The following is a 25,389-nucleotide window of genomic DNA, read 5'->3' as shown; positions in this document are numbered from 1 at the left end:
ACAAAATATGATGACTACAAAGCATAGTCATCTGGTGCCGACTAGCCAGTCTAACAGCTATATTGTTAACAGTGAGTGAGTGAGTGAGTGAGTTTATGGTTGCTTTACCTACATTCCAGCAATATCATGGCGGGTGGACACCAGAAATGAGGGGAATCAAACATGAGACTTTGGCGTGACGAGTGGATGCCTTAACCACTAGGCTACCCTACCACCCCAGTTTGAATTGTATTTTAAGACATTATTTATAGGCCACTAATCAACAGTGAATTTTGTGTGTTTCTGTATTTTGTAAAATTTACAAAATAGTTGTAAAAATTTGTGTACCTCCAACATTCTCCGACATGAAAAGAAGAATCTGCGGACACTCTGATCGTCAATGTTGGCCACCTCCCTCTTAAGGGTGCTCACCCAGATGGTGTACTTTTCCCCACCCCGCTCCACTGGCTGCTTCAGGGACGCTAACAGTCGGGGTCGGTCTTGCACCAGACTGACCTCTGGCAAGTCCATGAGATATATTATTATACATATGATATGAGAGATGAGTGAGTTGAATTTAAAGTTGCTTTGAATTAGATTTTCATACAGTGTATCAGCTTTAGTTTCTAGAAAAGCCCAAAGTGATGAAGGAATAAGATGAAACTTGCTTTATCTAATGCTGCAAACATTGTAAGGATTTCAAAGAAAATTATTTTAGTGAAGAACAGTATAGATTAATGTCTTTCAGTGGCATTTAGAAAGTTAATATCATTTCGGACAAAATGTATGGAATTCCATGGCGCATCTATGTCATTACATAAGTTTTTTTTAATTCTCTTTTATTGTAAACCTGTTTATATAAACCTCAAATTCAACAATGATTCAAATTAAAAGCATAAACTTCATTACAGTCAGCATAAAAACTAATCATGAAAGCTCATTACTTAATTTCTTTCTTTGTTGTTCCAGCCATATAGCAGAGGTCTGTAAATAATCGTCTGGACCAGACAATCCAGTGATCAACACCATGAGCATCGATCTATGCAATTGGGATACGATGACATGTGTCAACCAAGTCAGTGAGCCTGACCATCCAATCCGTTATTCGTCTCTTACGACAAGCATGGGTTGTTGAAGACCAATTCAAACCTGTATCTTCAAGGGTACATCATTTTCTTCACACGTTAATATTATTAACCCATGTATGGCAGTTTCAGGTGATACATAACAGCTTACATCTCATCCCCCTTTAGCTCCATCTGAATCTGCTGTGGTGTCGAGTAAAGCCAAAAAATAATATCTGTACTCAGATCTAGAGAAACAGACATTTTATGAAGGTCTTGCCATTTGCTGTGATCCACTATAGCTAATGTCTCCCGTAAACAAGGAAACACTAAATATCACAAGACTCACTAAAGTACTGTCGGAAATAGAAAAAAACCTGATTTTTCGCATTTATATCTACAATGTATATGGTTACTATGTGAAAGTGTGAAATATCTGTAAAACTAAGTTCGGCCTAACTACAGTCTCACTGGTAGGAAGATAGGAAACGTAGAAATAGGACTTTACTGAGGAGAGATAAGTGCAGAAATAAGCAATGCAGGTTTTTTTAAAGTCCAGTGCGACTTATTTGGAACAGACCATGACTTTATGCAAATTAGTGTGCGATGATACTGTATTGCAAAGGACACTTTTTAAATGCCCATTTCAAAAATAAACTTACAAGCTGACATAATAAGCTGAGATAAACAATAATAACTTTAATACTGAAACTATTAAGGATGTAGCTACCATGGAGTCTCACTATCACTATAGAAAGAAACAGGTAGGAGGGGTCGTCTCAAACGGTGTGTCAGGACGGGTGTCACAGACGATGGTTGGGGTCGGGCTGGGGGATAGAGATATCAGCTGAGATAAGATAATCCTTTAGGGGAAATAGATTGGGGAAGCAAACGGCATGTCATAACAATTTACAAATACTATCCAGTCCTGTCGATCATTGGGTGGTCATGCCACCTATATTTTTTAGACATTTAATACGAAGGCTGATTTAAGCTTTTCTATGGGTATCATACTCTTTTACATATCTCCACATATACTTTGTGAAAGAAAGACATGTAAGATGCCAATCAATATAGATGAGACATATTCAACACACCTGAGAAAGCATAAAATATCTTTGAGATGACCCTTTGTGCCCGTAGGAGCACATGCATTTCATGCCAGGTGAGTTGACGGTCTGTCGTCATACATACCTGGCTGAGCAACCTAATTGCCATCTATAGTCTGATCTATTGTTTTCAGCAGCTACAAGTTTTGCCCAATTTTATGATTAAACATGCTTTTCTGTATATCCTATTACGCATCCCACTGAATGCCCAGTTAGGCCGATGTGGGTTATTTCAACATATGCTATTTGCATTTCTGTAAATTTTAGGAACACAGAGTCACAGCCTAAAAACAGTTTTTTTCTGTTTCCGACAGTACTTAAGTCTGTCATACAGACCCTGAAACTAGCATATCCAAGACCATACAAGTCTAGATTATGTGCCAAGTTTAGATTTCCACAGTTTCAGGATGAAACTGAAGAAAGTCTTAGGGTTCCTTTTCATTATATTATATTGTTTTTATTATGAACTGTTTTTTCTGTAAAATATGTTCATTTCAGAGACAAGTTGTTAGTCTTAAGACCCACATACCCTAACCATTGAACTAGGAATCATATTTATCACACCGGAAGCCTTAATGACTCTGTATATGGACCAATATGGCAGGGTGAGCTAAAACAGATCAAGATGAAATAGAATGTTTGTCACGGTGATCAAAAACACGTCACGGTTAGCTAAAATATGTCAAAATGGGATTTAAATGACTCTCACTGTCTTGCTGGACAATCATTTTCTCGATGACCTCCATCAGGTTGGAAGCTATCACATTTCTAAACTTGTCCTCTCTCCGCTTGTCGGTCTTCACCACATCTGGAACATTGGCAAATTGGTAAATAATGGTAATCACGAAGAGACAACGATAAGGGACAGTTCATAATTTATGTCTAGGGGAGGGAGAGGAGGGTGGTGGGGAGGGGTGTGTGGGTGGCTGGTGTGGTGCTGGGAGGTGATGATGATCTTAAAGGGAGGTCACCCAATTTGTTCTGGGGAGGTGGGAGTCATCAATTTTGTACACATGTACTGGGGGGTCAGCAATTTTGTACACAAACATATTAAAAGATATGCTTATAAATTATGGTGGAAGGGGGAGGGGGAATTGATTTTGCATATGACATGCAGGAAGTCACTTACTTTGTAAATAAATTTGAAGGGGTGGGGTTGGGTCATTCACATTGTACATGTTTCTCCACAATCTACAATCACATTAGGTGACTGATACATGGCCAATATTTGTAACAACCTTTAAACTCAATCTGTTTAATTGTAATTCCTTTGTAATTTGTACACAATTTTAAAAAAACATTTTGAAATGGACAGATAGGTGGTACATGATCTGGTGTGATTGCAGCAGAAATATGACCTGCAGACTTGGTGAACGTGTGTTCACACAACTGTCATGTCACGATAAATGGGAGTTGGTATGTTTGGTGTTAGTGATGATGATGATGATGATTATATTGACAGAGTTACAGATAACTTTTTGGCTCATTGAGTTGTGTACTCACTTGTGTTCATTTCAATTGGGTATCCTAATTTTCCTTTGAGTAACCAAATAAATTCTACTCACCTCACTCATACACAACTGGGTATTTTGCCATTTTCCATTAATTTTAAAAATATAATAAAGTTTAAATGCTAGTGTTTGTTATTCATATTTGATCTGTAATATGAGAAACGGTAAGAAAGACTGCAAGTTGTCGAGTTCATGTCCTGAAATAGAACCTCTCAGTATACTTCAGTTATTTATCTATCCAAGCTAAGATTTGACATTTTTGTGTGTACACATGTTAAGATCAAATTTATTGAGTATCTACAAAAATTCAAGCGTACTTGTATGCAAAAGAGTTAATAGGAATTGAGTTTTCATATAAATATTTGCATAATGTACGCAGATACGCAGCTTATCTGTACCTCTGTACTGATGATGAATGAGTGCGGGAGCAGGGATACCAGAAATGGCCTTTAGAAATTGTATAAATGTGGGGAGCCAAACGCTGTAACCACTAGGTTATCCCACTTCCCCTGATGATAATGATGATGACGACGATGACGATGATGATGATGATGACGATGATCGACGATGACGATGATGATGATGATGATGATGCTGCTGCTGCTGCTGCTGCTGCTGCTGCTGCTGATGCTTAATATGCTTCGGTTGTTGAATCTCACTTATCAATAAATTAAACAGATTTAAATAAGATGCTGACCGACTCCAACTGTCCGCGCATGTTTAGCAAGGTCCTCTTCATGCTGCCTGACTGTTGATACTCCGCCAAGGGCGTCCAGATTGGAGCAGAGTTTCTGAATGTGCTCCACTGCTCCTGGGATACTCCTGGCCTTCCCTACACCCACAGATGCTGTCAGGCCCACGATCTGTCACACACAGACACAAATCAAGATAAACACATGACAAGTCCAGCTTCAACCTAAAAATGCCAAACACAAAAATCCAGCCGAATAAATAAGTTTGGATTAAAGTTGCTCTAACAACTTAAATTATGACATGATGTGTTTTTTTACAGTTGAAAGGTCAAAGTGATAAATGTCTTATATGAGCAGGTGTGAATCTGAGTTTTAAACACAAACATAGGATTCTGGTGTATGTAAGGGAAGCCACTCTGTAAGGTGAAATGTGGTAGATTAGATATCTTGGCCCCACCTTTAGTCTCATCCCCATGAAGTGCAGTCATAACAGAGAAAACAGCAGACAGTGGGGAACCGCAGAAAATCAACTTCAAATTTATCAAATTTATCAAATGAAGTTTGCAATAGCTGATTGCATCCATTGCTTCTGATTGGAAGGGTAAGTGTGTGAGTTTAGTTTTACGCTGCTTTTAGCAATATTCCAGCAATATCACAGCGGGGACACCAGAAATGGGCTTCACACATTGTACTCATGTGGGGAATCAAACCCAGGTCTTCAATCTGACGAGCGAACGCTTTAACCACTAGGCTACCCCACTGAGCCCTGATTGCATTGGAGCATGCTTAACTGTTTGATGATGCAAATATATTACCCTACATTTCAGTAATCCTTTGGCACTATATCAGGCCATCATTTCACTGTTAATGGTAAGCTGATCCACCATTTTAGTCTGTCAACATTGTGTTCGGCACCTAGTTTTCAGTGATTTAATTTCACTGAGTATGTTTGCATATGATAAAAATCAGACATATGCTATTTGTATCTTTTTGACTAGAATCAGTTTCAGAGTTTGTCATCCTAAATTTAAGATATTCCCTTAATTGTTATCATATAATTTCATGACAGGGTGCCATCATATCCCAATTGTGTAGATCGATGCTGATGCTGCTGATCACTGGATTGTCTGGTCCAGACTTGATTATTTACAGACCTCCGCCATACAGCTGGAATATTGCTGGGTTTGGCACAAAACTCATTCACTCACTCATACCAGGGATTGCAATGTTGTCATGGGGATTGAGGGAGGACATGTAAGAGCAGATGAATGAATGTAAAGCTGACAGACAGGAGCAGGACAACTGCCACCGGACAATTGCCACTCAGGACAATTGCCACCCAATTGTGTTTACTATAATAGTGAGGACAACGTTTTTTATGCAATTTTATTTGAGAAAATGAATGCAGGTTGTCAATAAAGACAACTTTAGTTGATGAAAACTCAGTTTTTTCTTTGTATATTCATATTCTGACTATGATAAACATTTAATTTGAAGTAATTTTGACTTTGATGAAACTTAAGAAATATTTACTCAATCAATGAAATATAAATACGCATTGATAAGAAGAAAAGATCAAACCTGAAAACTTGTTTACTTAAGACATATATTGTACTAACATAATTCAGAAAATGTATTGAAAGGTGGCAATTGTCCAAGACCACTGACAGACTACTGGCATTCACAACAGTATAAGTCTCTGTACATACCTGAGGCAGCTGCCTCCTGTCATCCTCAATGGACTCATCCAGTTTGAGATCCATATAGCTGAACATTATTCTGTTGAAGGGATGTCTGGAGTTGGTGTGATGGCACTCATCAAACACCAACATGGTGAACTCACACAGGCTGGAGATGCCAGTGACCTTCATTCTCAGGGCGTCCACCAGGATTTGGGGGGTCATGAACAGGATGTCGTTCCTGGATAAAAAGGAAATTAGTCTAAAAGTTTACATTTTTTGTTGGAGGTTTCTATACCATAATTCTTCTCTGAAAAGCATGACAGTTACTGTGAGCTACAATCAGCCGATTCACTTCCTTGTGCATCTACCTGTGGGAATCAAAATATGTGATTTCAGAAAAAACAACATTTATACTAAACAGCAAAAGAAGCGTCAGTTTGAAATTTTCCTTCGCAGAAACGGATAACTGTAAACTCATTTAATGTTTTGATTGTATATTTTAGACAACATCTTCAACTTTACCTGAGCAAAGACATTCCTTCCCAAACTCAGAATGGAACCCAGGAAATGGTCTCAAAAACGCAACCTGATCTTGGAGATGGTACGGTGTTCTCCATGTTTTTCATGCAACTCATGCTGCACGTGCAGTTCACAAGGACCAGCTCTTTAAAATGCACCCCCAAACCTGGTTGAAACATTCACATTACAACGTCACCAGGATGCCGCGATTCACGACTGCTGTGAGGAACCAGGCTCTAGGAAGACTTGAAGCTGGCCACATTGCACAAGCCATTGCCAATCACTTTCAGGTCAACGTTCCGACAATCTACAGGCTGCAGCAACGATTCCGGGCCACCAACACCACAAATGATCGCCCCCATACTGGCAGACCAAGGGTGACCACAAGACGACAAGACCGCCATGTTGTGTGACAGCATGTACAGAATCCCCTAGTGCAGGCATCCAAAACAGCACACCAGACAGTGGGAACACACGGAAGACCAATCAGTACTGCTACAGTACACTGACGTCTTAACAGCGGGAACCTCCATTGTCGTAGACCTTACTGTGGACCTATCCTCACCCCTCGTCATTGGCGTGAACGTCTACAGTTTGCCCTACAACACCAAAACTGGAGATACAGGCAATGGAGAACTGTTCTGTTCACAGATGAGAGTTGTTACTGCGTATCAACTGCAGATGGCAGAACAAGAATATGGCGATGATGTGGCCAGCGTTACTCAGACCAATGTGTTATGGAAAGAGATTCTTGGGGAGGTGCAAGCCATAAGATCACTTGTCAAACACCTTTCTACAAGTCCTTGATAGCAAGAGTGTGTGGTGCTACATATACAGAACTACTTATATATGTTGCTGCAAGGCTACAGCTCACAGTGAGATCACAGATCACTTGTCAAACACCTTTCTACAAGTCGTTGATAGCAACAGTGTGTGACGCCACATAAAGAAAACTGCTTCTATATGTTGCTGCAAGGCTACTGTTCACAGTGAGCCATTAGATCAGATGTCACCCACCGTTTTACAAGTTCACGGAGAGGAACCCTGAGAGCCTCCTGTGTGTCGCTGCTCAGTCGCTGGATGCGGAGATCACGGGGCAGGTGCTCCTTTATCACCTTGAACTGCTGATCCACCAGAGCCACCTGGTTGGCAAAGAAGATGATCTTCCTCACCCCTCCTTTCTTAAGATGCTCCTGAAAAAGTTAACAACTTTCAACCTGTAGGCATTCCCGCTGCAGTCTTCATGTTCTTTAAAATGATCAAAATATGCATACATATATCAAAACTAATTACACAGTGTAGATAATGAAACATAATTACTACATTTGTGTGTGATATATTTTTACAAAATGTGTCAGAAGACATGTACTTTTTTATTACATGCTCACACGAAGTAAATACAAACATTATGAGATGCACTTAATAATATTAGTCGTATACACACACTCAACTGTAATATTCTTTTATCATCCATTGAATAAAAACACATTTAAGCTTATTTCATCACATCAAGTACCCTATAATATTCAATCAGTGTCTAGATACCATTTATCAATTTTACCTATATAGAATTGATGATCCAGAGCCAAAAGTTACACCGTGAAATAAATAATTTGATAGCTACATGATACCTTTACTTGCTTGAGGTCTCCATGCTTGATGGATTAGACCAATCAAGACATGGCTACAAAAACCATACGAGAATGCATAAATATAATCTCTTAACACTGCAGTCCTCTCATAAAGAAATTGTGAAAAAATACTACAAATCCTGCATTATGATAAGTATGCAAATAATCTGTGAACCATTCAAAGAAAATGTGGCCAGGGTGCCGTGGTACAAAGCGATCTTAAAGCTTAAGGTGACTGTATCTCCCAGCCTTAACATAGACTTAAGGAAGTCTTAGCTTAAGGTGACCGTAACTCCCATACCTTAACATAGACTTAAGGAAGTCTTAGCTAAGGTGACCGTGAACTCCCATACCTTAACATGAGACTCCCATACTACGGTAGTCTTAAGGAAGCTTAAGGTGACCGTAACTCCCATACTTTAACATAGACTTAAGGAAGTCTTAGCGATAAGGTGACCGTAACTCCCATACTTTAACATAGACTTAAGGAAGTCTTAGCTCTAAGGTGACCGTAACTCCCATACCTTAACACAGACTTACGGAAGTCTTAGCTCTAAGGTTGTTTTGTACAACAGCTCCCAGGACAACATAATTACCCGCATTATTTTTGCTGCCACAAACGTCTTCCCCGATCCAGTTGGAGCACAGATGATGGTGTTGATGCCGTTTCAGGGCAGCTTCAGCTAGTTCCTCCTGGTAGGGGCGGAGCAAGAGTGGTGTGGCAGGGGTACTGGGCTCCGCTGTGGTGGGGGGAGTGAACATGTGTTCTATGTTGCTGGTATCGCCTGCCCCTAGAAGCATTACAATAATGGATGACTGCAATCATCTGTCTTCTTTAGGTGGCATTTAGAGTGAGTGAGTGAGTTTAGTTTTACGCGGCACTCAGCAATATTCCAGCTATATGGCGGACATTTAGAAGCTGATGAAGAGGAGTGAGTGAGTTTAGTTTTACGCCACACTCAGATATATTTTGGCTATATGGTGGCAGTCTGTAAATAATCGAGTCTGGACCAGACAATCCTGTGATCAACAGCATGAACATCGATCTACGATTTGGGATACGATGACATGTGTCAACCCAGTCAGCGAGCCTGACCACCTGATCCCGTTAGTCGCCTCTTACAGCAAGCATGTAACTGAAGATCAATTCTAACCCGGACCTTCACGGGTCTAGATTCTGAAATGAAGCACTGATCATGTGGACTGATGAGTGAAATAATGCACATAACTGGTCTGAAAGAAACAGTCAAACACTTAGCAAAGTCATAGATGTGTTGTGGGTACAGTGAATAATTTTGAGTCTCTCTGGACGCAGTCATTATTTGTTTTCTGTACATTCTCTACATTTGTGTGTACTGGTCGCACATTTGCATGTCGCGTAAAACCCTGATTCTATATCCCACTACACAACTTCATGAGCAGGAAATTTGCATTGACCAATCAAATGAAAACTAATGATTGCTTAATTGCAAGACCCAGGCCCTCATTTCTACACCCATACATGGAGAGTTTGGCCCCTTGCCTCACTGGAGTATGAGACGTAGCTTTGTGGCGTAAGGGAGATAACTTTACCAGTATGACTGTAAAATTTATAACAACATACTTTCTTTTCATTTTTTCCTTTATTTCACCTGACCAGAAATACTTTCAAGTGAGAGATCAATTCTTTTTAATTTAATCATAGGGTTTTGAATTTAATTTCCTCACCATTACATGATGATGGGGAACTCACCATCTGATAGGTCTGCATCACTGGTCTCCATAAGCTTTACACTTGTGTGCTCACTTTGAACGGACGTCTCATCAGTTGGAATGTCCTTGAACTCTGTCATAGACTTGGCAGATTTCATACCCTGCTGTTCATCGCTCAAGTTATTCTGCAAGTCTCCAGGGATGTTTTGTGGAAGGGAGTTAGATGAATTACCAGGAAACAGTTTCCTTTGAGTATGTAATTCCTCTTCTTTGAGCCCTGCCTGGGACAGTATCTTCTCTCCACAGTTGTCAGCCATCATGGAGTCACCACTGCCTGGATCATTGGCAGCCATGTTGTCCATTGAATAGCAGCCATCTCCCGTAACTGAAACAATATCGGTCTCATGTAGATAGTGGATGAATACCCTGCATTAAAAAATCCTTGGATTTTTGCTTAAGTGGTTCCAATATTTGACCAGTTACAGCTCAATATTCATTAGTCCTGCAAACAAGTTTGTTGCCTATATTCAGACCGCCTCCGTGGTGTAGTGGTTAGAGCATCCGCCTGGAGAGTGGAAGGTCGCGGGTTCGATTCCCGACTGCGTCATACCAAAAGACGTTAAAATATGGTACTTGTTGGTCCCTGACTGGCACTCGGCATTAATGGGTACAACAAGGACTCGTCGGCTCGGAGTCAGTATAATGTGTCTGAGTGGGGTATTCATGCTTCACTGCGGCATGGTATCTCAGTGGGCTAGCATTATAAAACCAGCTTCAGTCTGGGCTAGTACAAGCAGCTGCACATACACATACACACGCATGCACGTCGTCATATGAGCGAAATATTCTCAAGCACAACGTAAAACCCAATTTCACTCACCTCACCTCACCTCACCTCACCGCCTATATTCAGGCACCTCGAAGTAAGGTGAATAGGATGTTCAAAATACGTCTTAGCAAAAGTATTTTGCAGTATGTCATTAAAAGCCAGCTTTCAAATGACAATTCATAAGCATCACCATATTGAAAATAGTGACCGGTTTATCTTCTGCGACTTAATGTTGTGGTATAAATTACAGTGACACAGGAATGAAATGGCCAACACGGCGGAAAGAAGTAAGCATGGTTGGAGGTCATGAGTTCCAGATTTGAATCTGCTCAGAATCCAGAAACACACATATCTTTACTTTGGCCTTGATGTTGTGCTACTAATGTTCTTCATAACTGTGCACAGAGGCTTGAGGCACAATGAGTCGAGTGAATGAGTTTAGTTTTACACCGCTTTTAGCAATATTCCAGCAATATCACGGCGGGTGACACCAGAAATGGATTTCACACATTGTACCCATGTGGGGAATCGAACCCGAGTTCTCGGCGTGACGAGCGAATGCTTAACCACTTGGCTACCCCACCGCTCCCTGAGGCAAAATGAAAAAGAGGATAGAACGCTACACTCTCTTTAGCCTGCATGGCTTGTTCATTAAATTAGTGAGTTAGATCATATCCATAAAAAGGGTAATAACGACATATAAACAGTAAAAGCATTTTTACACAACATACAATCACACTCTGATTGAAACTTGCATAACTGGCTAACATGCAGGCTAAATATGTTTGATAACACTGGGGAAAATTAAAAAAATACACAACATTATATTTGTATGCATACAACATAATTAGAGCATATCTTATGTCATAATGGTTTGCAAAAACTTCATGATGATATTTTCAGTATGATAGGCAATATATTGTCTACTGTGATGGCCATGTTTTTGAATCTCATCATAATTCTATATATGAAACACAGGCCACATCAAGGTGACAATTGAAAATTCTCCTTATGATATCTCATTACTATTCCATTCAGCACATTCTTTCTGCACATTTTTTTCCAAATACATAGGTTCAAATTATCTTATTTTTAAGATCCAATATGCTTATATTTCACTGATATAAGCTTAGGGACAAAAAGTCAACATTTTGAAATCTTCCTAAATATGTTTCCTGATCACCTAAATCAGCCTCTTCAACATGGATACAAGCATAAATCACTGTACGGAATGGTACCAGTGAGAGAGAGTTGGGATTTAAAATGCTTTTTGCAATATTCCAGCAATATCACAGCATGGGACACCAGAAATGGGCTTCACACATTGTACGCATGTGGGGAATTGAACCCGGGTCTTCGGTGTGAGGAGTGAACACTTTAACACTAGGCTAGCCCAAAGCCAGAATGGTACGAAATAATCATGTTTGGTTTCTCTGTTGTATAAAGCAACATTCAGCAATTATAATCGAGTTATATGTCTTGGACTGGACAACCTAGTGACTGACATAATGAGCATCAACTTTGGCCATTTGGATATGATGAGATGCATCAACTAAGTCAGCGAGCCACTGAGTTACCAATCCTGTCGCCTCTTACAAGTATGGGTTGCCGAAGCCTTCGTCTAAGACTTTCATGAGTAAAATACTCATGTAAAGTATTGATATATTTGGTTCTTCATCTAAATTGTTTTTAGAGAAATCTTATTAAGAATAAAGCTATTCAGTAAAGTATGTCCAGTATTTGTCCATGCTGTGGTCATGTTTGATGTGACTGACTGACTGACTGAGTTTTGTTTTACCCCGCTTTTAGCAATATTCCAGCAACATCACGGCGGGGAACATCAGAAATGGGCTTCACACATTGTACCCATGTGGGGATTCGAACCGGGTCTTCGGCGTGACGAGCCAACGCTTTAACCACTAGGCTACCCCACCGCCCCTGTTTGATGTGAGATGACAATATGATTTCAATAGAATATGGTTTCACAGTTTTGACAAATTGTGTACCTGTGCTTGTGACAAGTTCTGTCCCAAGTTGTTTTGGAACATGCTGTGTTCATGGGTCTGTGACAAGTTGTGTTCATGAACATGTGAGGAATTGTGTCCCCAGGGTGCTTGTTCTGAGGAATTGTGTCCCTTTTTGGGATAGCTTGGGATGAATTGTGTCCCTTAAGCTTGGGATGAATTAGGTCTCTTGGCTTGGGATGAATTATGTCCTTGGCTTGGATTCTGGGATGAATTATGTCTCTTGGCTTGGGATGAATTGTGTCCCTTGGCTTGGGATGAATTATGTCTCTTGGCTTGGGATGAATTATTCCCTGGTGCCTTGGATTCTGGGCTTGGGATGAATTGTGTCCCTTGGCTTGGGATGAATTGTGTCCCTTGGCTTGGGATGAATTATGTCTCTCAGCTTCTGGGCTTGGGATGAATTATGTCTCTTGGCTTGGGCTTGGGATGTCCCTTGGCTTTGGCTTTGATGAACTGTGTCCCTCTGCTTGTGAGGAATTGTGTCCCTTGGCTTGGGATGAATTGTGTCCCTTGGCTTGGGACGAATTATGTCTCTTGGCTTGGGATGAATTGTGTCCCTCTAATTGTGAAGAATTGTGTCCCTCGGTTTGTGTCAAGTTGGCTTGTGACATGTTGAACATTGTAAAAACACATTTGGAGAACCCAGTGATTGAGTAAGCCAGTCAACATTAGCATTCTGATCAAAGTATTTCTGTACAAATGTGAAACCCATCTCATTAGTGTATGGGACAGGTTCATTATATCAGTGGGTAAGACTAGGTTATAGTCACAGTCACGCCTGATTGATTTGTCTGACAATTGGGATGTCTGACTTTTGGGACGTCTAACTTTTGGGAGTAAACCCTCTTTGGCACGCAAATCCATAAAAAGGTGTTGGTTTCTCACATTTAAATTGAAGTGTAGATTTAAATTCAGTGTGTGACAGTTTTCCTGTACTTACTTTATCTTATGGGAGATGTAGGAACAGTGGTGAGACTTAAAAAATAAAGGTTTTCCAGGCACATTTTGTTTTTGTAGAAAACAGAAGTGATGAGAAAGGAAAAATTACAACTTTTTCCCATCAAGACAAGCAACAAACTGGATTAGTTGCAGTTAAATTTGTCTCTCCATTATAATGTCAGTGTTGTTTACATTCATTTCTGTATAACAGAATCTGCTTCATTTTAGACGGAATTCAAAAAATGTTTTCTTTTTTGTGGCAATATGGTCAAGTTTCATTGGATACCATTCTTTTTGCAGCCTAATGTTCCATTGCATGTGAAAACCATGCACAGTGGTTCGGATGTACTCTCCAAATTTTTAGAAGTTTATTATAATACCATACTCACAGTACACAATTGATATTACAAAATAGTTTTCAATACTGGCCAAAATAATGACACAATTCCAAATCATCATAAAATAAGTTTTATTGAAAACTTCTTTTTCATGTATGACGTAGGTACTGTTGATGTAGACTCACAATCTTTTTCAAATCAGATATTTCATTCTGCATGTCTGACAACTGCGACTTTAAGGTCCGCACTTCTTCATTACGCAATGTGCAGTGTACACAGTCTATCTGATCACATGTCCTATTATTCCCCTCAAAACTGTTTCCAGGCAATGGAGACTGATGTTCTTCAGATGACAGGCTGTTGCCATGACGACGGTGAGATGAATGTCTGTCTGTTGCTTTGGACATTTTGATTTCTGATTGGTTGGTTCTGTGTTGTCATGGTCATGTTTTAGCCTAGAAAGAGTCTCTTTCTTCTGACCACAAGAAAATCCTGTAACATTACTTGGAGAAGCCTCGTCCCTGTGACCACTAGCGATTCCTGTAACGTTGCAGGAGCAGTTTCATTATCAAAACGAACAGGGGGACACCCGAAATGGGCTTCACACATTGTACCCATGTGGGGAATCAAACCGGGTCTTTGGCGTGATGAGCAATTGCTTTAACCACTAGACTACCCCACTGTCCGTTTTCAGGTATGAGATATATATTTGTAAAGGTGGGGTACAGATATTGGCAAGATATTTCTGTTTTAATCACATATGATCCTTAACAGATTGTGAACACACTACTAGGAATTTAGTGGTTAATTCCCAAGGCCCCAATGTAGAAATCAATGACATGTCCACAGGGACTCAGAAAAAGTCCAAATTAAAATTCCAATCAAGTGACAAAAGTTATCACTGTCAACTAGTTTTATGGTATTATTTGTTTGTTTGTAACAATGTGATGACCATGATACACAATACAATAACAGTATTAATAATAATATTTAAGTGTCTGGGATCCCAATGTTGTCCACCCCTCAAATACAGGACTCCATGTAAATTTCATTAGTTTAATAATGTGCTCTGAATGTGACCATTATATGAGTATACAGTTTTGATGTTTGTTTGAGCCTACAACATCATCCCAATGTTCAATGGCCAACAGTATACAATTCTGCAACATCAGCAACAATGGCCAAAGTTGAATGCTGATGAGGGGGCCTAAAGCAACATTTATATTTGCAAGATGTTTAAGCTTGATCACTGCAATGCCCACAAATATATTATTTCATTTAAGATACTAATGTAGCACTACATACCCACTGAACTATTATCTCTTGGGAGTGGTGGGGTAGACTAGTGGTTTAAAAGCGTTCACTCATCACCCAAAGGGCCCGGTTCGATTCTCCAGATGGGACAATGTGTGAAGACCATTTCTTGTGGTGCAGGCTCTGATATTGCTGGAATTTTGCTAAAAACGGTGTCAAACTGAACTATTAGCTCTTGGATCCTCTTGGCATCTTCGGCAGATGATATTAAACAATTATGATGATTGAAGAATATATTTTACTCATATAGAAACATAAAATAATGGTTTCATTCAATAAATAATAACTGAGATTGTGAGCTGATTTTAGTGCAACTTTTAATGGTATTCAAGCTCTATCAGAGTATTTCAGATCGATACAAGAGGAAAGTTTAAGGTGATGCAGGTATCAAACTTTTATAGTCTTTATAAGCATAATTGGGAGAACATATTTTGAAGCCATGATCATGTTTTTGGCATCCTCAAGGGACGAAATTCTTCATGGCAAATTCTCATGTTTCAGACAATTAGGCTAATCCCTTATATTCAAGGCTATAATGACTACAAGTAATGAAAGCAAGTACTGTAAGGTGAAACAAATATATTCTGTCATTTATTAGTGAGTGAATGACTTTTAGTTTCTGAATGGATTGGATGTCAGGGTCAGTGCTATGGTTTGTGTTGGCCTGGCAGTAGTGGAGTGAGTGAGTGAGTATGTTTTTTACGCTATATGACCACAATTCATGTTTTCCTCAAACTTGACTTCCAGTGTATAGTTAAACAAGAAGACAAAGTCATCAATATCCCCCGCAATGGCAAAATACTCTTCATGATTATGTCTACGAGTTATGATTATGTCAAATATTTAGGTGTGTATATAGAAAAGTGGAAGGAGAGTATTGAAAGGTTTTTAAAGTTCTGCTCCAGAAAGGAGCACTATCACCAATTTCAGTCTTTCAGTCAAACTTGTTGCCATGGAAATGCCAAAAATATTTTATTCAGAAATCCAAAACTACCAAAAGGCACCAGTACACCACCAGACCAATCTATGTGCCAAGTTCGGTGAAGAAACATTGAACTGTTTTAGAGTTCTGCTCCGGAAAAGTGCACTACCACTAGTTTCTGTTTTAGTCAAACTTGTTGCCATGGAAACGCCAAAAATATTTCATTCAGAATTCCAAAACTACCAAAAAGGAACCAGTACACCACCTGACCAATCTATGTGCCACGTTTGGTGAAGAAATAGTGAACGGTTTTAGAGTTCTGCTTCGGAAAAGAGCACAACCACCAATTTCAGGCTAAGTCAAAACTTGTTGCCACAGAAACGCCAAAAATATTTTATTCAGAATTCCAAAACTACCAAAAGGCACCAGTACACCACCAGATCAATCTATGTGCCAAGTTTGGTGAAGAAATAGTGACCGGTTTTAGAGTTCTGAAAAGAGCACAACCACCAATTTCAGTTTTACAGAAACGTTATTTTATTCAGCCAAAACTACCAAAAGACACCAACACCACCAGATGCTATGTGCCAAGTTTGGTGAAGCAATATTGAACGGTTTTAGAGTTCTGCGCTGGAAAAGACAAATGTGCACGGACGGACGCAGGGGATAAAAAAAAAATAGGTTCAAATACTCCATTGATACTTAAATGTCATTTCCAATATTACAACGTTTCTTTTGCCTTTCAGTATACTATTGTTTATGTTTGTATGTCTCCTTGTGTTGTGCTGTCTGTCTTAAGTCATATACCTCTGATGTACACAAAATTCCCTCACGGGTAATAAAGTATTATCTTATCTAATCTTACCTTCCATGGGAGGTTCCTCTATTCCCATCACCATGTCATCATCGGACTCTATCTGTTTCTCCGAGGTGCGCTGATGTGCCTTGTGCTCTTTATTGGTGAAAATAGACAACCATTAGTCATCAATGTGACAATTTAAGGTGAAAATATTTCATAGTCCACCATTGCTACTGAGTGACAATTGAATCGATATTCCTGGGTTGTTTGGATAAAAAGTCACCAATACATTTAATGCTAACAATTTCACTCTACTATTTTTAAAATGTTACTTTTAGTGAGAGAGAGTGAGTTTAGTTTTACGCCGCTTCTAGCAATATTTCAGCAATATCATGACAGGGGACACCAGAAATAGGCTTCACTTTGAAGAGAGACAAGATTCAAACAAATTGGCAGTCCAAGCAAGTTGATTCAAGTCATACAAACAACACTATTGTTCAACTCTGCTTTGACTGTGCATAGCAACCATTTTCCAAAATTAATGACTTTATCACACACTGTAGTAACTATGTAATGTAGTTATACAATGGCTTTGACACATGCCAGCTGAACAAGTAACTGAACACAAAACTAATTACAAGCAGCAGTGGCAACAGCAACATTTAGGGATGATTCATTGATAACTGACAGGAGCGGTGGGGTAGCTTAGTGGGTAAAGCGTTGGACCATCACGCCAAAGACCCAGGTTCAATTCCCAACATGGGTAAAATGTGTGAAGCCAATTTCTGGCATTACCCGCAGTGAAAAACTAAAACTCACTCACTCACTAATAAATGACAGAATATATTTGTTTCACCATACTTACTTTCTACAAATTCAGGATCCACCATTTCCACAAGGTCTGGGTTCAGTTCATACATCACAGCCATAAATGTATTATACCAACCTATCTTCCGTCGGAATACACAGTGCAATAACATCAGCACTGCCTCAAATCGAGAAGTTACATGTTTTATTTCACTTTCATCTCTTTCTGTCAGTATATCCTTCCCTCTGAGAAGTTGCATCATTGTAATTGGATCCAGTCTCTCAGAAATAGGCTTAGAGAATAGTTCAATGAGTTTCCTATTTTCATCATGATAATCATCAATGCTGCCACCTTCAAGAACTGTTTTAACAATTTCTTGATCTGGAAAAACAAAATACAAAAATACAATGATTTGTCTTTTTATTGAAGTTTGTTTTTTGCCAAAGTAATCTTGTCAAATGTTAGATTTAGAGTTTAAAAAAGCATGGGTCACATCATTAAAAGTCAATTCCAAAATAATATATCCAATTTTCCAAATCCAAATTTTCGGAGAGCAAAATTTAGATTTCATATCATGCTCTATCCTTTTTGAGGACTTTTTTAATTTGTTTGTCTATATTCTTTATATCCTTCCTCCAATAGAACAAAATACATGACCTCTCCACGTTTAAGTTTATACTATCACAGTTTAGGGTGTTCCCATACTTTTTGTTTGTAGTATATTTCTGTACAGCATCTAACACAGTGATATATACTACTCAAAAGATGTAAAGGTAAATTAGCTATTGTAATATGAAAGAGCCGGGTGGTATTTAACTTCCTCTGAAGTAGTATATGTGTCCACACACTATTCAAAAAGGCTCTCAACTCACTCACCAGCCTCATTCAATGCATCCCTGAAGGCTGCGTATCGACCTTCTTCATCTGACTCTTTAAGACTTGCAAAAAACAATTCTGCTGACTGGACTGGCTTACCACTTCTCTTCAGCTTCCGAATACGTGCTGCAGATTCTGCAAAACACAAAGATTAAAAAGCATGACATTACCATAGTGGAGCTTGAAATGCAGTTAGTTCGGTCTGGCAGTCTCTGCTTTAAGCACGCACAGATATTTAGTATGTCTGTAATGAATAGTATATTTGGGAAAACACTTTCTTAGTTAATTACAAATTCTTGAACTTCCTGGGTTAAGTCTCATCTGGGATTCAAACCCAAACTCTCAGACCGAGGCACTTAATCACGGCACACAAAGTTTGTGATCTTGCCACCAAGGCTTCCGCATAAAATGGAAAAACAACTGGTTGTCTTCAACAGTGAGTGAGCGGTTGGGCGGGCGATGGATTGATTGATTGATTTTAGGTGAGAGAGTGAGTGAGTGAGTGAGTGAGTGAGTGAGTGAGTGTCAGGTCAGTGAGTCAGTGAGTGTCAGTCAGTCAGTCAGTGAGTCAGTGATTGATTGATTGATTGATTGATTGATTGATTGATTGATTGATTGATTGATTGATTGATTGATTGATTGATTGATTGATTGATTGATTAATTGTAGTGAGGAAGCTGCATCAGTTGTTTATGGCTGATGTAACAAACAATAAGAAACACACTTTCTGAAGTTTTATGAATACAGACAGTCTCTGTTTGGACTCCCGACCATTACTGAGATAAGAAAAGAAACTGTGGAGCTTTATGTCTGTGTAGAGTATCAGGATTATTATTATCGGTTTATCGCAAAGCGGTTTTGAAACGATACATATTGCAAATATTTGTTTTCTGGGAACCGGTATATTTGGTAAAGAACATATGGAGTTTTTGTCATAATCTTTGTGGTTTAAATTCCAATCTACACAGACTTAATTCATTCACAACAAAAAACATTGTCCATACTATTATACAATGACAAAACGGTATACTGTAATACTATGAATTGTCTTAAAAAGAAAATAGAATCCCTGACTAAGCAACCTAATAAGGTTAGTGTTATGATGTAGAAAATAGGATTTACATGCACAATTAGTGTCAAACACGTACTGTCAAACGCTTACGTTCCCAATACATTGCAATACGGGTACCTGAATCGCAATATATTGACATACAATTTCTTTGCCAATAATAAAGCACTAATCAGGACACGCAAAATTAACGTTTATCATTGACGCCATTACCTCTCAGAAAAGACATATACGGAAGCAACTCAACACAGTCAAGATGCTGCACAAGGAACGGCTCGTAGACCTCGATCATGTACTTGAAATGATCTTCCGGAGACACATCTACCGGACTGTCCGCCATTTCGCCCCGTCCGTCTAATCCAGTCTGAAGAGATAGTTACCAGATTCGTTGAAAATGACAAACCAAAAGTTGGGAAGTACAACGGTATCGTGCACTCTTATTTGTGTGTATACAAAAAACCCAGTTTCGCGAACACTTCGGGGATTTCCCCACTGCTGACAATCGTTAGCCAATCAAAATACAGGACCTATTTTTAGCGCCACGTTTTCAAGGAGGTGATCATTGCACGATTATTTTGCCTGTCATCTGTTACATGAACAACATGATAGGATTAATATTTTTGGATTTAAAAATTAAAAAAATTGAAAAGAAAAGTAAATCTGTCAAAAATATTAGAACGATAATCCAAACGTATTCTTAGTTGAAAAGCCTTCGTCGCAATAAACATACGCTCCCCATCTGAGTTGAAACCGAAAGTCGCCTACCGAGAAAGTACAAACAAAGCAATAGAAATCTATATTTGTTGACGTCGGTCGCTACAGACGTCGACGTCATGGATTATTCGGTGCATTTAATATACAAGATACTGGAAATATTTAGCAAAACCGTTTGCGTTCGATCGTCATGTTATTTACACTGGAAACATATCTCCAATTTTGGTATATTGAAATTAGTTATTTACGCGCATTCTAATTTCTTAAATGTTTTCTTAGCTTCTAAATACATGCACATAGAGGAGAGAGTGAGAGAGAGAGAGCGCTTCTTATCCCACTTGTAATACAATCTGTACAATCTGCGAATATCACATGCAGTACAGAAAGAGAGCTTTACAGTATTATAAAATGTCATATGTTAAACATCCACAGCTATGAGCACATAAACAAAAATAATTTTAGAATATGGATTTAGATAAATGTTAGCAAAATAAAGATATTAGAAAATAAATATAAACATCATTTGATAATGAAGCAAACGCCCGATAAACATTTTTCTTATTGTTAAAGCTAGACTTTAACGATGGATTTTATATAAAGCATTGTTTTACATTTTGGCATCTCTGAAACGTTGTTCGAGGCAGGTTAGCTACACTGATTTTCCCTATCAGAGAGTCAATGAATTCTTGAGAATATTTAATAAGATACATAGCATTACAGAACAAGTAAAAACATCGACTGTTCCAAAAGAGACATGCAAATTGGGTAAGCTCTAACTGACAAAGGGAGTCATATATATCATATCCATCTTATGTGACGAGATAAATCGTGTACGGTCTGATACGGGGGCGGATACAGCTTTTTGAGAAAGGGGGATGCACACTCTTAAAAAAATGGTGGCGGGGGACACTTCATTTTCAATGGTCTTTTAAGAAACTTTCAGAACAAAATTGGGAATGCGCACAGTGTTTGCCCTTAACCCTGAAAAGCTGCAGGCCCTAAGGCCCAGAACCATATAAAGCTGTAGGTCCTGGGCCCCCAAGTCAAAACATTGATTATACAACAGTCTCGTTTCCTGTTGGCTGGGTTCCGTCCTATTGCGCAACTTAGTACAATAACAAGTCCAGATTTTTTAGACCAGTTCATTCAACTGGATACATAAATATTAATCGGTATTATTTGATGCATCTGTGCACTTGTATATTGCAACACTACGCTCCTTCTAATCCTTGCAAACACGTCGTGCAGGGTGGTCTGTCGTACAGCGAGCTCTGACAAACGGAAACCTGGAAATCGTGCAAATCTCAAAACGAAGCTCTGCCGCTAGAACAATTTGGCGGTCTGGTACGGAATTGATACTATATCAATCGCATTACAGAACTACACTGAATAAGCGCAAAAAACACATACCAGGTGTAACCAGTGAGCCAGATGCATTGTGAATCATTTTACGACCTCATCGAAAAGGGTCAGTCTGTGACGTCTTAGTTAAGGTCATGCTGCGTACACCTCGCCATAAAATATAGAAATACGTTGTTACTAAAGTTTAAAATTATAATTCATTGGTACATGCCATTTTCTTATGAAACAAGAAATGGGAATTCAGTGTAACCATGGTTGTTTGTGATGTCTATTCTCACTTTCACACGAGAAAATTCGGATCGGCTGAAAAGTAGGTCATTCTCTGAATAGGTTATTGAGACTTATGTTTCGGTTTGTTCCTCAAAGCGATCGTAGCGCTACGACTGTTGTAAGTCTATGTTAAAGTATGGGAGTTACGATCATCTTAAAGAACCACTAAACTTTGTTTTTTGTTACTCTTTTAACCATTACATATGAAAGATTTGTGGTTAGTCTTATGCGGAACACCAAATTTATTCTTTAAAAACTTGTGGTTAATTAATACCGAGCGATTAAAAGTGGCCAAAAAGTCGCCTGCTTCCCTCTCGCCCGCCAACGAAACCACAGACAGGTTACGTAACTCTGTCGCCAGAGCACTGCAGTGACGTCATATGAGGAACGATTTTCAGTTAGTTGTATAGAAAGTGTGTAGCACGCTCATCATTTTGATGATTTCTCGACATGAACGACGACATGCCGAATCGTTGCTTTGTCGTCAATTGCTCCTAGGGGTCGGGTGATGGTGTCACCATGCACGGATTTCCACAGGACCCCGCAGTTCGTGCTAAATGGGTTATGTTTGTGAGTGCGAAGCGAGCGTTGTGGAAGCCTGAAACGATATCTTACTTGACAAGTTGTGTTCAGATCGCTTCACGGAAGTTAAAGAATCAAAACTACTTACTAGTTATAGTAAAATATGTATATGATTGATGACCATAAAGATTTTCCATAACACAACTTGTAACATAACAATTTCTTCCTCGGAAGTGAGGTTGTGGTCGAAGTAACAATAATATTGTAAGTAGTATTATATTGACACCCACCTCGCTGCCAGGAGAGAAATTGTTATGTTATACGCTATGTCATGCAAAATCCTATTGGCCATCAATAAAATACATATTTTACTACCAGTAGAAAGTAGTTTTGGTTTTGTAACTCGGTGAAAACAAACCTAAATAGCATTTATCCACAGACTGGCGGATGTTCCCGACAGGGTCGCCGCCATTTTTTGAAAATCGTAAAGTCTGTTAGAATTAATGAGATTATAGTTTGTTTTCATCAAGTTAGAAAATCAAAAACTACTTTCTACTCGTGAGTTAAATATGTATTGGAATCATAACCAAAAGGATTTTGCATGACACAACTTATAACATAACGATTTCTTCCACGGAAGCGAGGTGGGGAGTCGAAGTCACAATACTGCGCGATAAATTTCTTGCTACATTCACATGGTTAATGTCCACTCACCAGTATGTAGATACTAGTCAATGTGCGTCTTTATATTTGGTCTTATAATCCTAATTAGTTTATTATCATACTTTTATGCATTTTGAAACTAAATAAAAGCTGACGATCTGCTGATACTTATAGTGAATTTATAACAGAACTGTAATATCTAGACATTTTATAGTTTGCCAATGTGAATCATAATTCGCACACACCCTAGTGCATGTTGTCTGTCTCATTACACTTCACGGCGAAAACAATGATTCTGTTGAATGCTACGACAAATGAATAAAAACAAAATGCAAATATTAAAATTAAAACAGATTAAAGTTATAGGAACAATATCAGGCCATTACCTTGTTTGAGGAATGTATCCATCAATATCCACAAAACTGTTCCAAATGATGTGTCTTTAAACAGTTTAATATACGAAAAAAGTGATAAATCTTTTCAGGTATTGGTGTATAGTCTCATTGGTCACCCAAGATAGCACACCTGGCAACTAATTGCATAATGTCCGCCTTTCATTAAAAACAGTAATTTAGTTAGCCAATAATGGGCAATCAATCAATGTATTGCCGGTTAATCCGTTGAAAAGAAGGACGTTGTTTTTACGCAGACACCGGCACGGCAGTAGTATTCAGTATAGATTAGTAAATCTACATACATAAACACTACCTTTTGACAATTCCGCTGTGTAAGATAAAAGTAATTAATCAATCAGCGTGTTATCGGTTAATCCTTTGATCGATGTTTATAATGTTGAATATTTACTCCAGACAAGAAATGCCAAATGGGAACCTTTGTCGGGTAATCTAAGTGTGTTACCACTAATTATACCTGTTATAAATTCATTAACTGACCATCAAGTGAATGATGACAAATAACATGTGTAGGTTTATACCACCTAACACGGGTTACAACAAGGGAGTATTAATTGCTGTATTGCATGTGAAAACTTATGGGCCGACACTGTTTTGAGAATACAAACAGATTTTTACATGACATGATTAAATATCGAGGGTAAAAACACAGAAATGGGATCAATTTGGATCAGTCATTATACAAATAGGGCCTAACGACACCAATCAATTGTGACAGAAGCGTCTATGAAAACAAGTTGTAACTCGGAAACTAGGCAAAGCAGGAGACAAAATTAAATGACAGTAGATTGTGAGAACATATAGCTTTCATTTTCCACAAACAATTGTCACGATTTCAGGTTTATACAAGCCTGTAAACAAGATAATTTTACCCCCTAAAATGTAGATGAATTCTGCATCGGCCCCCAAAGCTATTCCTCATATGACGTCACAGCGTCGCGCCGCTCTGATTGGTTGAAATTTCGTTCGCGGGTGAGAATTGTGCACTGTTGTCAAAAAGGTCGATTTAAGTCAATTAAAGGTCGAAATGAGTAGTTTTAATGACGGGGTTTCATTTATAACGATGCCAGTTAGTGATTTATGTATTTTTACCCCCTAGCGTTTATGTGACCTTTAACGCTACGATCGCTTTGAGGAACGGGGCCCTGATCAGAATGCGGAGGCCCTATATTTTCGCTACAATATAAGTGTTTCCCAGCAAACAAAAAATGTGACATCTAACGAACTGAGTTAAAGAATTTAATTTAACTCTGGTGGCTGACTAGTCTTTATTTACAACAAAATCAACATCCATGTCGAGATCCAAGTCTTCTGAAAATTCTGAATCAGGATATTCAGACAGGGGTATGTCAGTTATTGGGGATGAGAAAGATGTCGGCCACAAGGACCTGCAGAAAACAAAAGCTGTGGGCCCGAGTGGTTCTCAGTCAGCTTCGGGCCTAATTAATTTCTAACGCTGGGTGCGTACCCCTCCTCTGGATCCGCCTATGTCAGATATTCACTGGTCCGTTTAGTCCAGCCCGTTGACGTTGTAACGATAGATGCTGAAAGTCATCCGGGCTATATTATCTATAGGCGAAATGGAGATGTGTTATATTAGGAATTACACGTTAGCATTGATTCTAAATATCACACATGTTACAGT

The 25,389-nt window shown here is 38.9% G+C and overlaps 1 protein-coding gene across 1 annotated transcript in view; it reads right to left on the bottom strand.

Annotated features, from left to right (window-relative positions):
• The window catches only part of LOC124253608 (antiviral innate immune response receptor RIG-I-like), a 28,004-nt gene extending 7,748 nt beyond the window's left edge, over nt 1–20,256 (bottom strand). Inside the window, 12 exon segments of the mRNA XM_046687413.1 lie at nt 328–497; nt 2,862–2,960; nt 4,361–4,526; nt 6,065–6,275; nt 7,574–7,749; nt 8,784–8,846; nt 8,848–8,978; nt 9,920–10,264; nt 17,114–17,200; nt 17,913–18,236; nt 18,732–18,866; nt 20,014–20,256. Of these exon segments, the coding sequence (XP_046543369.1) occupies nt 328–497; nt 2,862–2,960; nt 4,361–4,526; nt 6,065–6,275; nt 7,574–7,749; nt 8,784–8,846; nt 8,848–8,978; nt 9,920–10,264; nt 17,114–17,200; nt 17,913–18,236; nt 18,732–18,866; nt 20,014–20,140 (2,034 nt within the window). The 5' untranslated portion in view covers nt 20,141–20,256.
• Nucleotides 20,257–25,389: the final 5,133 nt, after the last annotated feature.

The sequence above is a fragment of the Haliotis rubra genome, unplaced genomic scaffold (assembly GCF_003918875.1).
Source record: "Haliotis rubra isolate DU_JTF1 unplaced genomic scaffold, ASM391887v1 Scf546, whole genome shotgun sequence".
NCBI lineage: Eukaryota > Metazoa > Mollusca > Gastropoda > Lepetellida > Haliotidae > Haliotis > Haliotis rubra.
Note: the sequence above shows the minus strand (reverse complement) of the source record. Positions and strands in the feature narration are given on the sequence as shown.